Source organism: Oncorhynchus keta, chromosome 9 (genome assembly GCF_023373465.1).
Source record: "Oncorhynchus keta strain PuntledgeMale-10-30-2019 chromosome 9, Oket_V2, whole genome shotgun sequence".
In the NCBI taxonomy this organism is placed as follows: domain Eukaryota; kingdom Metazoa; phylum Chordata; class Actinopteri; order Salmoniformes; family Salmonidae; genus Oncorhynchus; species Oncorhynchus keta.
Window position 1 is genome coordinate 45,708,931 of NC_068429.1, and position 13,355 is coordinate 45,722,285.

Sequence of the window (13,355 nt, forward strand, 5' to 3'; positions counted from 1 at the left end):
AGGCTTCTAAATAAACTTTCCAGTGACGCACTGACTTACCGGTTACGGCCGATGCACTCGTCATGGCAATATCCTATCTGAAGATAAGCTACTTTGATTTAAAAAATGTCGAGGGTCGCTTAAAGTTGGGAGTTGTTGAGAATGAATTGTTATATTGCTTCTACAGAAAGATTAGTCTTCTCTTTTCAACAGTAGGCATTTGCTTTCCGAATTGTACATTCTCCCCAAAATTGTATTTTGAAGTTTGCTATAGGCAAAATTACAGCTGCAACTAACTATAGAAATATAATCCAGAGATGGCAGTTCACAGTCAAGGCAGGACGGGGATCCATTATTAGTTTTTCCATGATTTTAACAGTCAAATCGCCTGAGTAAGAGGTTCTAAAACCCTTCTATGGATTATGCTACATGTCTATGGCCACAAAGCAACAAGCTGTTCTATATTTGGCAAGCGTGCTGCCTAGGGCTGTGGCGGTAATTACATTTTGCCAGACGGTTATTGTCATGCAAAAGTGTGCCGGTCTCACTGTAATTGACCGTTAATTAACATAAACACATTTAGCGTCTCCTTGCATACAAGCCTTTGGAACATCTACGTTAAAAAATGTAAAAAGTAGAATAAATCAGTTTAATACACACCATCACAATAAATCAATTTTTTATTTTAGCAGGTCCAAAGAAACATTGTGATAGGAAGACATTTTGTTTCAGAAGAACAAAATATGGGATGGCCTACTGTATGTTATCTGGCTATGCGTCATGCCATTGGCTGTATATCACAGATTCCTCCGGAACTTTCATTACGCACACCTGTCCCCTATTCCCACTGATTAGTACTTGTATAAGTGTGCCCTTTGGTTTCCATTGGGCTGTCCATTATTGCTACTATGTCTGTTGGTGTGTGTGAGTACCTGTGCTGTGTGTTTAGGCTTTCCTGCCATTGTGGATTGCGCAGATGATTACTGGTCTCGTCCCAGGTGTTAATCATTGTGCACATGTGTTATTTATTTGAGGTACTCCTCGCTCTTTTGTTTTGGGTTTCTACCCTGTGTTTTGCTAGGTGTTTGCTTGGTCTTTGTGCCCATGCCTTTACACGGCACACCGTAATTTGGGCGTAATTTTTTTTTAAATTGCGCATTCCTGCGCCTTTCTCCCAAATCTCTTCATACCAACATGACACTGTAGGATTGTTCATTCTTTTTTTCTTTTTTTCTTTCACCATTATTTAACCAGGTAGGCTAGTTGAGAACATGTTCTCATTTGCAACTGCGACCTGGCCAAGATAAAGCAAAGCAGCTCGACACATACAACAACACAGAGTTACACATGGAGTAAGCAAACATACAGTCAATAATACAGTAGAAAAAGTCTATATACAGTATGTGCAAATGATGTAGGATAAGGGAGGTAAGGCAATAAATAGGCCATGGTGGCGACATAATTACAATTTAGCAATTAAACACTGGAATGGTAGATGTGCAGAAGATGAATGTGCAAGTAGAGATACTGGGGTGCAAAGGAGCAAGATAAATAAATAAATACAGTATGAGGATGAGGTAGTTGGATGGACTATTTACAGATGGGCTATGTACAGGTGCAGTGATCTGTGAGCTGCTCTGACAGCTGGTGCTTAAAGCTCGTGAGGGAGATATGAGTCTCCAGCTTCAGAGATTTTTTTTCTCAGTTCCTTCCAGTCATTGGCAGCAGAGAACTGGAAGGAAAGGCGGCCAAAGGAAGAATTGGCTTTGGGGGTGACCAGTGAGAAATACCTGCTGGAGTGGGTGCTACGGGTGGGTGCTGCTATGGTGACCAGTGAGCTGAGATAAGGATAAGGATAAGATAATTTAGCAGAGAAGATATGCTTATAAGTCCCATGCCATTATTTTATATTATATGATTTTATAGTAATAAGAATATAAATGATCTTAGCTGAATAAAATATATGTTTCCCATCTGGAGCGAGTGCACATATGGTAGTGGCTATTTTGAGCTTAAAAGTGTTCATTTGAAAAAGGTCCTATATGCTAGATTTAGAGCTTTTTGCAACTTTAGTTGTGAATGAAACAAACCTTATAATGTCTTAGAAATCAAAACATATATGGGCTGCATGATACAACTATAGGCTGTTGATGATTTGAGAAAGTATCAAAAAAAAGCTTGCACTCTGTTGTTTGCCTCAGGCTGCACACTCTCAACAAGTGATCATATTTTCACTATTCTCAATTTAATCTAGTCTTTATTAAGATGCGAAATTTGTTTCCAAAAGACATGTCATCCATATGCACTCAAATAGTGAATGGATGCCACTTTCCACTGGTTCACCATTAATCAACCACTGCCCGACAGGTGATATTCCGCCCAAACTCTGTATGCCATGGGCTCTCCAACCCTGTTCTTGCATTTACCCAGTGCTTAATTTGGGAAACCTAGTGAAATCTGTTTGGGTAACATCGATAGTAGCATGTATTCACAACAAAACGTATATCATTAAATTGTTGACAGCCACTCTCTCAGCACGCTGGAGAAAGGGATGTGAAGGAGAGAGAGGATATGGAAACGCACAGGGGTGAGATATTCTGTAGCTAACGGTAAATGTGTCAGCCTTTTAATTGGGATTTTAAGTCCCTATTACTAGGCTATTCAATATCAAATACAAAATAACTATAATTGTAGGCTTAGACGCCCTGCATAGTCAGTGAACCCACAGCATCACCTAGGCCTGTACATTCTCTCCCAGACTCACGAATAGAACGTTTTGGATCATAGCATAAGGTAACCAGCCCAGTCAGTGTGCATAGTAATACAGTCTACATTCAAAGGCAATTTACTAAAATGTGTTTAATTTTGGAGGAAGGCTAGACCAATTATGTACCAAAGACATCTTAAATCAGTTTTTCTTTTTTCAAATGTTTTTTCTGCACAATCATTAACGGTACAATCATTATTTTAATTCAGGGTTTCTCTAAAATGCACATGGGTGTTTTGAATTGATCATTAGAAAGTCAATTTCATTGTGTTAGGCTTTGAAACAACATCCACAATGACCATGTTCTCCACATGCTGAACTTCTTTCTTCAAATTGATCAATCACAGTGAGGTGAATTATAAAAACACCTACTGTTTCGATGATAAGTGTTTGATGGGATTTTCTCTAGCATTTGCATTGATGTCAGAGTGGTTAGAAGGACAATAGAGCCCTGAGTACCAGGCCATTAGCGACCTGATGGTCGTTAGCGAGTTGGGTCCAACTGTTGGGTCCAGGCTGCATAAAAGGAGATTACCGTGACTCAACAATCACTGGAAATTTTTACTGCAGTCATGACTCAAGACTGCCATTGTGGCGCACCGCAACAGCCCTAATGCTGCCCAAATTGCAGCCTTCCCAACTGTAGGCATACCGATAACTGACGAAATAAAGGAAACACTTGAGTAAATGAAGGATACAAAGTATATGTTATGGTGTGGGGGTGCATTTTCCTGGTATGGTTTAGGTCCACTTGAAGAATCTATGCGAAGCCACATTAAAGCTGTTCTGTCAGCTCATGGTGACCTAATACCCTTGTAAGATACTTTATGTTGGTGTTTCCTTTATTTTGGCATTTACCTGTATGTGCTTGTGATAAAACTTAATCCACAGTTATATATTTTTTTTAGAAACGATTTATCCTCTGTGGCCAAATTATGTTCTCTGGTGTATTTAGAATTAATCCGAGCCTGACTGTATGCTAGCAGGATAGTCCATATCTACAATCATCTTTGCTGATAGTGATGTTGTGTTTCCATAAGTGGACGAATTGGTCTAATTTAGTATGAATGGTATAAAGCCTCAACACTTAGCTACCTCTTCCAATTAAAAAACAACAACACCTTTGAAAATAGAGACACCTTTGTATTGAGAGAGGCGTCAAAGTGGACAACCCGCCTGGTTGGGTCATTATAATTTAAAAACAAGGCATTCTAAAATGAATCACATGCATGCTCGCCTTTGAGTTTTGGCCATAAGTGTGTTGGATTTTTTCTTTAATATGATGATATGAAGTCTGCCAGAGAAACACAAATGAAAGGGAATAATTCTACTATATTAGTTTCATATAAACATGTAGGCTATTAGAAGTTTCTGTACTAATTTGTACTAGATCCTTGCCATTTACATTGTGACTGGCCCTGGTCTGTCCCCGAGCGCTCTCATAGAGTTGGTGAGAATAGGCTGATGATACAAGGCTGGGCAGCTCTGTGGACGCCCATCTTATTTATGGTCCTATGAAGTGCAGGGTCAGGTCCTTCAGCAGAAATAGTGAGCTTCCCGTAGGCCATAAAAAGCCAGGTTGGCTGTGTGTGTGTGTGTGTGAGAGACAGGCCAGAAACCACATTTTTTTTGCTTTCCCAGATCAAGGAAGTGGGCCGTGCAGACCAGGGCAGCCTGGGGTCATTCATTAGGCACGAAATGGAAGAAAACAGACTGAAACGACTTGGACTCTAATAAGAAATGTTCATTTCTGTTTCCCATTGCAAAACATTTTTAGGGCAGGCTGTGGTCTCTGGTCTCCTGGTAGGAGGCCTCTTCAGTTACAGGAAGGCAAAGTTAGTTTTCTATGGCTAATAAATCAGGAATCAAATAACCGCCACAAAGGTGTGACTGACTGAGTTCGATTCCAGGTCCTCTTTGAATATCAAGACTGTTTTAGCCTGAGCTAAAGCCTAGGTCGCAGGCAAGGTGCCTAGGTCACAGGCAAGGTTACTCACCTCCCGTACAATGGCAACATCTCGGAGTACAGTACATGAGTCTGGATTAGAGGCCGACCAATTATGATTTTTCAACGCCGATACCGATTATTGGAGGACCAAAGCCGATGCCGATTAATCAGACTATTTTTATTTTATTTGTAATAATGACAATTACAACAATACGAAATGAACACATATTTTAACTTAATATAATACATCAATAAAATCAATTTAGTCTCAAATAAATAATGAAACATGTTCAATTTGGTTTAAATAATGCAAAAACAAAGTGTTGGAGAATAAATTAAAAGTGCAATATGTGCCATGTAAGAAAGCTAACGTTTAAGTTCCTTGCTCAGAACATGAGAACATATGAAAGCTGGTGGTTCCTTTTAACATGAGTCTTCAATATTCCCAGGTAAGAAGTTTTAGGTTGTAGTTATTATAGGAATTATAGGACTATTTCTCTCTATACCATTTGTATTTCATATACCTTTGACTATTGGATGTTCTTATAGGCACTTTAGTATTGCCAGTGTAACAGTATAGCTTCCGTCCCCCTCCTCGCCCCTACCTGGTCTCAAACCAGGAACACATCGACAACAACCACCCTCAAAGCAGCGTTACCCATGCAGGGCAAGGGAAACAACCACTCCAAGGCTCAGAGCGAGCGAGTGACGTTTGAAAAGCTATTAGCCCGCGCTAACTAGCCAGCCATTTCACTTCGGTTACACCAGTCTCATCTCGGGAGTTGATAGGCTTGAAGTCATAAACAGCGCAATTCTTGACGCACAATGAAGAGCTGCTGGCAAAACGCACGAAAGTGCTGTTTGAATGAATGTTTCCGCGCCTGCTTCTGCCTACCACCGCTCAGTCAGATACTTAGATACTTGTATGCTTGTATGCTCAGTCAGATTATGTATGACACGCTAAATAATATCTAGTAATATCATCAACCATGTGTAGTTAACTAAAAAAATACCAAATACCAGTGTCCAAAAATACCGATTTCCGATTGTTATGAAAACTTGAAATCGGCCCTAATTAATCGGCCATTCCGCTTAATCGTTCGACCTCTCGTCTGGATGTCATGTTACCTGTCAGAGCATATTTGTGAAATGGAAATTGAGAGTAAATATTTATCTTATAATGTTTCAACAGCAGGAAGTCGCAGATGTGCCGTTGTCCACCATCCCGGCTGAGAGCAGCCTCACTAACGGGGAGGTGGAAGAGGTGACCAACAACTCTGTCATGGAGTCAGTCCCCAAGGACCTGACGATGGTGGCCGTTGCGATGTGCCCGGTAGTCGCCGGGGCGGCTGTTGCCATGGAGATGGCAGAGATGGCAGTTGGGATGTCACCGGTGGTTGGGGCGGCGGTGTTGCCCGTTGACCAGGTGAAGGAGAGGCTGACGGGGGGACACCCGTGTGCCCAGTGCGACCGTGTCTTCATGTCCATGCAGGGGCTGAGGTCCCACGAGAGGAGCCACTCAGCCATGGCCATGTTCACCAGAGAGGACAAGTACAGCTGCCAGTACTGCCAGTTCGTCTCCCCCTTCAGACACAAGTAAGAGGACAGAATATAAACTTAAAGTGGAACTGACAGTGTTTTAACTACTTTGCAAATGTGAAACAAACAGACAATCATATTATCAGTCAAAAATATAAAATGCCTAGTTTATACTACAAAACCAACTTTATAAGAGGTTTTACAAATAGGTTCTATTTGACTCAAAATTCTATGATGTACAGTGTTGGCAGAATAGATAGATGCAGTTCAATGCATAATTAATATAATTCACCAGTACATTTCTTGGTAGTCCAAAAAATATTGCTATCAGGTTGTAAATCACAGCTGGCCTGGTACATTATTTGCTGCCTCCATCCATTCGGGATACACTGTTTCAGTTTCAATGAGCAAAAACGGATTACTGTAACTAAGGCTCGGAATGTCAATACAATCAAACTAGCAAGGGCAATGATCACAAGTCAGTCATAACTTGGCTAATTGGCTAGCGTAAGTGTCAAACACAAGGCCTGCGGGCCGAATAGGACACACAAGCAGGTCAACAGTTGAGTTCTACTCAATGAAATTACAGGCTGATGCATTTGCGTCATTGAATTCAATTTCAATTGCTTTGCATTTGTTTGTCCCGTTTACAGCGAGCAGTGGTGGGAAAGTGTACAGACACGTGAATCGTGTTGCTAGCTAGCTATGCTGAATTTATGCACAGTTAGCACATCTCTTAGCTGTCAGTCAATGTATTTGGCAGGCAGGCAGGAAAGTTCCCATTCAGTTGTCAAAATGTGGGTTAGTCCAGGCAGACAACTTGCAGAAGGAAGTGCAGGCTACTAACGTTACTCCCCATCGTTTAACAGTGCAATTTTGACGGCCAACTAGCTGCAAAGTTTGAGGGGGTTTATCTAGTGTTCCCTCGTTAGATTTGATCTCATCTCTCTCTGGCTAGCATTAGTTGATCATGTTTTTGTTGATGTGCATAGGCAACTGAGGGAGGGAGCATACTTTTTTCATGGTTGTTTGATCTATAGGTCTGTGAAGTTCCCAAATGTAAGATGACTACCATTCTACACTACATGGCCAAAAGTCATGGCCTTCAAATTAGTAGATTCAGCTACTTCAGCCACACCCGTTGTTGACAGGTGTATAAAATCGAGCACACAGACATGCAATCTCCATAGACAAACATTGGCTGTAGAATGGCCTTACTAAAGAGCTCAGTGACTTTCAACGTCATATAATGCCACCTTTCCATCAATTTATGCAGTGCAAGATTTCCCCCGGTCAAATGTAAGTACCGTTATTGTGAAGTGGAAAAGTATAGGAGCAACAACGGCTCAGCCGCAATGTGGTAGGCCTCACAAGCTCACAGAACGGGACTGCCGAGTGCTGTAGCGTGTAAAAATTGTCCTCTGTTGCAACACTCACTACCGAGTTCCAAACTGCCTCTGGAAGCATCATCAGCACAAGAACTGTTCGTCTGGGGCTTCATTAAATGGGTTTCCATGGCCAAGCAGCCGCACCCAAGCCTAAGATCACCATGCGCAATGCAAAGTTTTAAACCATTCAAAATATATTTTATATTTGAGATTCTTCAAAGTAGCACACTCTTGGCATTCTCTCAACCAGCTTCACCTGGTATGCTTTTCCAGCAGTCTTGAAGGAGTTCCCACAATATTCTGAGCACTTTTCGGCTGCTTTTCCTTCACTCAACTCCAAACTATCTCAACTGTGTTGAGGTTGGGTGATTATGGAGGCCAGGCCATCTGATGCAGCACTCCATCACTCTCCTTCTTGGTCAAATAGCCCTTACACAGCCTGGAGGTCATTGTCTTGTTGAAAAACGAATGATAGTCCAACTGGGATGGGGTATTGCTGTAGAATGCTGTGGTAGCCATGCTGGTTAAGTGTGCCTTGAATTCAAAATAAATCATCAACAGTGTCACCAGCAAAGCACCCCCACACCACCTCCTCCTCCATGCTTCACAGTGGGAACCACACATGCAGAGATAATCCGTTCACCTACTCTGTGTCTCACAAAGACACGGCGGATGGATCCAAAAATGAAACATTTGGACTCGTCAGACCAAATGACAGATTTCCACTGGTCTAATGTCCATTGCTCATGTTTCTTGGCTCAACCAAGTCTCTTCTTCTTATTGGTGTCCTTTAATAGTTTGCGGTAATTCGACCATGAAGGCTTGATTCACGCGGTCTCCTCTGAACAGTTGATGTTTTGATGTGTCTGTTAGCATTTATTTGGGCTGCAATTTCTGAGGCTGGTAACTCTAATGAACTTATCCTCTGCAGCAGAAGTAACTGCTTCTTCCTTTCCTGTGGCGGTCTTCATGAGAACCAGTAGTTTCATCATAGCGCTTGATGGTTTTTGCGGCTGCACTTGAAGAAACTTGTTTTAAAGTAATGATGGACTGTCGTTTCTTTTTGCTTATTTGAACTGTTCTTGCCATAATTTTGACTTTGTATTTTACCAAATAGGGATATCTTCTGTATATACCACCTTTACCTTGTCACAACACAACTGACTGGAGGGAAAGTAATTCCACAAATTAACAATGCACACCTGTTAATTGAAATGCATTCCAGGTGAATACCTCATGAAGCTGGTTGAGAGAATGCCAAGAGTGTGCAAAGCTGGCAAAAGGTGGCTACTTTAAATAATCTCAAATAAAACATTTATTATGATTTGTTTAACACGTTTTGGGTTACTACATGATTCCGTATGTGTTATTTCATAGTTTTGATGTCTTCACTATTATTCTACAATGTAGAAGATAGGAAAAATAAAGAAAAACCATGGAACGAGTAGGTGTGTCCAAATGTTTGACTGGTACTGCATATAAATATATATATTTTTTGTAAATACATTTACGGGATGGAAACACGTTATCACTGTAAACTTAACTGACTAAAACCAGATATAAAGATATTAAATATGTAGAAAAGACAATGGACCTATATATTTTTTTATAATATAATCTTTGAGAACTAACATTCACCAAAATAAAAGCTAAAATTCCCAAAACAATGAATTTAGCAGTATTGATTTTGCTATTATATTTGAGCAAAAGAACACAACGTTAACACATGGCAAAATGCTTACAACTGCACTATTTTCTCTCAGCTCCATGGCAGAATATGTGGAATCACAGGAAATTAGCTTTAAAACTATTACATTTTTACTTAACTCCATGGAGATATTGGTAGAATTCCAGGAATAAATATGAAAACATTTCTCTACACCTCAAGATGGGGGCCTCTAAAATGTTATCTAAAATCCAGCCCATTGCTATGCACCCTGCCATGCCCCATGCCCCATGCCACGCACACCACCTAAGCCCACCTAAGCTTGTAACGCCAGGCTAGTGGGTTTGTTTCCCGGGACCATACGTACAATTTATGCACGCATGACTGTAAGTTGATTTGGATAAAATATTCTGCTAAATATATTATATTACACTGAGTGGACAGAACATTAGGAACACCTGCTCTTTCCATGATATAGACTAACCAGGTGAATCCAGGTGAAATCTATGATCCCTTATTGATGTCAGCTGTTAAATCCACTTCAATCAGTGTAGATGAACGGAAGGAGATGAATGGAAGATTTTTAAGCCTTGAGTCATGGATTGTGTATGTTGACATTCCGGGGGTGAATAGGTAAGAAAAAATATGTAAGTGCCTTTGAATGGGGTATGGTAGTAGGTGCCAGGCACACCTGTTTGAGTGTGTCAAGAACTGCAATTCTGCTGCGTTTTTCACCCTCAACAGTTCCTTGTGTGTATAAAGATTCGTCCACCACCAAAAGGACATCCAGCCAGTGGTCAAAAACGGGCCATTGATGAAAGAAGACAAAGGAGGCTGACACGAATTGTGCAGAGCAACAGACTGACTACGGTTAGTCAACTGACAGTCCAGTACACCATTGATGCCCAAAGACATAAAATAACTCGTCGTACCTTGACACAATGTGGTATTTCAGTTCCACTTCTTTCAGCATCAAAACAAGAGACCTCGGTTGCAGTGGGCTAAGGAAACGAAAACACTGTGAACACTTGAGAATTGGAAAAACATTGCCTGGTCTGATGAATCCTGGTTCCTGCGGTTTCTCGCTGATGGGAGGACTTAGGGTATGGAGAAAACCACACGGGTACATGCATCCATCACCATTTCAACTTGGCACACTGGTGGTGGTGGTGTGATTGTGTTGAGGCTGTTTTCATGGCACACATTGGACCCCTTAATAAAAGTGGAGCAATGTTTGAATGTCACAGGATATCTGAACATCATTACCAATCAGGTGCAGCCCTTCATGGCAGCAGTGCAAATAGATTTCTTTCAGCCGGATAATGCCCCATGCCACAAGGCTAGGATTGTCCAGAAATGGTTCCACAAACATGTCAGCGAATTCATCTTACTGCAGTGGCCTGCCCAGTCACCAAATCTCAATCCAATTGAGCATCTGTGGGATGACCTGGGTTATTCGGAGGGATCCACTATCAGCCGATTTGACTGTGGGAAGATGTGTGGGAAAATGGCCCAGCATCCCTCTGGAACTCTTTCGACACCTTGTAGAGTCCATGCTCTAGCAAATTGGGGCTGTTCTCAGGACAAAAGGGGGTGCAACTCAGTATTAGGTTGCTAATGTTTTGTACACTTAGTGTATACAGTTGAAGTCAGAAGTTTACATATACTTAAGTTGGAGTCATTAAAACTTGTTTTTCAACCATTCCACAAATTTCTTGTTAACAAACTATAGTTTTGGCATTTATGACATCTACTTTGTGCATGACACAAGTAATTATTCCAACAATTGTTTACAGACAGATTATTTCACTTAATTCAGTGTATCACAATTCCAGTGGATCAGAAGTTTACATACACTAAGTTGACTGTGCCTTTTAAACAGCTTGGAACATTTCGGAAGATAATGTCATGGCTTTAGAAGCTTCTGATAGGCTAATTGACATAATTTGAGTCAATTGGAGGTGTAACTGTGGATCTATTTCAAGGCCTACCTTCAAACTCCGTGCCTCTTTGCTTGACATCATGGGGAAATCAGCCAAGACCTCAGAAAATAAATTGTAGACCTCCACAAGTCTGGTTTATCCTTGGGAGCAATTTCCAAACAGCTGAAGGTACCACGTTCATCTGTACAAACAATAGTACGCAAGTATAAACACCACGCAGCCGTCATACCGCTCAGGAAGGAGACACGTTCTGTCTCCTAGAGATGAACGTACTTGTGCGAAAAGTGCAAACCAATCCCAGAACAACAACAAAGGACCTTGTGAAGATGCTGGAGCGAACAGGTACAAAAGTATGGCAGCATCATGTTGTGGGGGGGGCTTTGCTGCAGGAGGGACTGGTGCACTTCACAAAATAGATGGCATCATGAGGGAAGAAAATTGTGGATGTATTGAAGCAATATCTCAAGACATCAGTCAGGAAGTCAAAGCTTGGTCGCAAATGGGTCTTCCAAATGGACAATGACCCCAAGAACACTTCCAAAGTTGTGGCAAAATGGCTTAAGGACAACAAAGTCAAGGTATTTGAGTTGCCATCACAAAGCCCTGACCTCAATCCTATAGAACATTTGTGGGCAGAACTGAAAAAGCATGTGTGAGCAAGGAGGCCTTACAAACCTGACTCAGTTACACCAGCTCTGTCAGGAAGAATGGGACAAAATTGACCAAACTTATTGTGGGAAGCTTGTGGAAGGGTACCCGAAATGCATGTCCCAAGTTAACAATTTAAAGGCAACGCTACCAAATACTAATTGAGTGCATGTAAACTTCTGACCCACTGGGAATGTGATGAAAATAATAAAAGCTGAAATAAATCTTTCTCTCTACTATCATTTTGACATTTCACATTCTTAAAATAAAGTGGTGATCCTAACTGACCTAAGACAGGGAGTGTTTACTAGGATTAAATGTCAGGAATTGTGAAAAACTGAGTTTAAATGTATTTGGCTAAGGTGTATGTACACTTCTGACTTCAAGTGTGCGTCTCGTGTCTGAGCCTTTGAATTGCAACTCCACTTTGTCTTTATACTGACGTTTTGCCTGTTTGATTACCTTATGGAGGGAATGACTACACTGTTTGTATTCGGCCGTATCTCAGTCACCTTGCCATGGTTAAATGCGTTCGAGCTTTCAGTTTTGCTTGAATATTGCCATCTATCCACGGTTCCTAGTTAGGGTAGGTTTTTATTGTCACAGTCGGTACAACATCTCCTATACACTTCTTGATAAACTCAGTCACCGTATCAGTGTATTCATCTATGTTATTCTCGGAGGCTACCTGGAACATATCCCAATTCACGTGATCAAAACAATCTTGAAGCATGGATTCCGATTGGTCAGACCTGCGTTGACTAGTCCTTAGCATGGGTACTTCCTGTTTGAGTTCATGCCCATAAGAAGGGAGGAGCAAAATGGAGTCATGATCAGATTTGCCGAAGGGAGGGCTGGGGAGGGTCTTGTAGGCATCCTAGAAGTTGGAGTAGCAGTGGTCGAGTGTTTGAGCAACACGACTTCTAGAGTCAATGTGTTGATTGAACTTCGGTAGTGTTTTTCTCATTTGCTTTGTTAAAATCCCAAGCTACAATAAATTCTGCCTCAGCATATGTGGTTTTCAATTTGCTTAAATTCCAGTGAAGTTCTTTGAGGGCCGTCGTGGTATCGGCTTCAGGGGAATATTCACGGCTGTGACTATAACCGGAGAGAATTCTCTTGGGAGGTAATACGGTCAGCATTTGATTGGAGGTATTCTAGGTTAAGTGAACAAAACGACCTGAGTTCCTGTATGTTATCACAATCACACCATGAGTAGTTAATCATGAAACATACACCCCTGCCCTTCTTCTTCCCGGAGCGATATTTATTCATGTTCTGCGTGATGAACTGAGAACCTAACTGGCTGTACGAATTCAGACAGAGAGCCATGTTCCCGTGAAACAGAGTATGTTACTATCCCTGAAGTCTCTCTGGAAGGAATTCCTCGCCTTGAGCTCGTAAACTTTATTATCCAGAGACTGAACTTTAGTGAGTAAAATGGGTGGTGTGCGCACCTCCTGAGTCGGACTAGAAG

The 13,355-nt window shown here is 41.4% G+C and overlaps 1 protein-coding gene across 3 annotated transcripts in view; it reads left to right on the forward strand.

The window, feature by feature from the left end:
• LOC118387936 (zinc finger protein 462-like) overlaps positions 1-13,355 on the forward strand; it is a 90,950-nt gene that overhangs the window by 48,739 nt on the left and 28,856 nt on the right. For 2 of the 3 annotated variants that reach the window (XM_035776787.2, XM_035776785.2), the window contains exon 5: positions 5,887-6,290. In XM_035776787.2, the coding sequence (XP_035632680.1) occupies positions 5,887-6,290 (404 nt within the window). The remainder of the gene's footprint in view (positions 1-5,886; positions 6,291-13,355) is intronic. The other variant, XM_035776786.2, reaches the window with a different exon arrangement.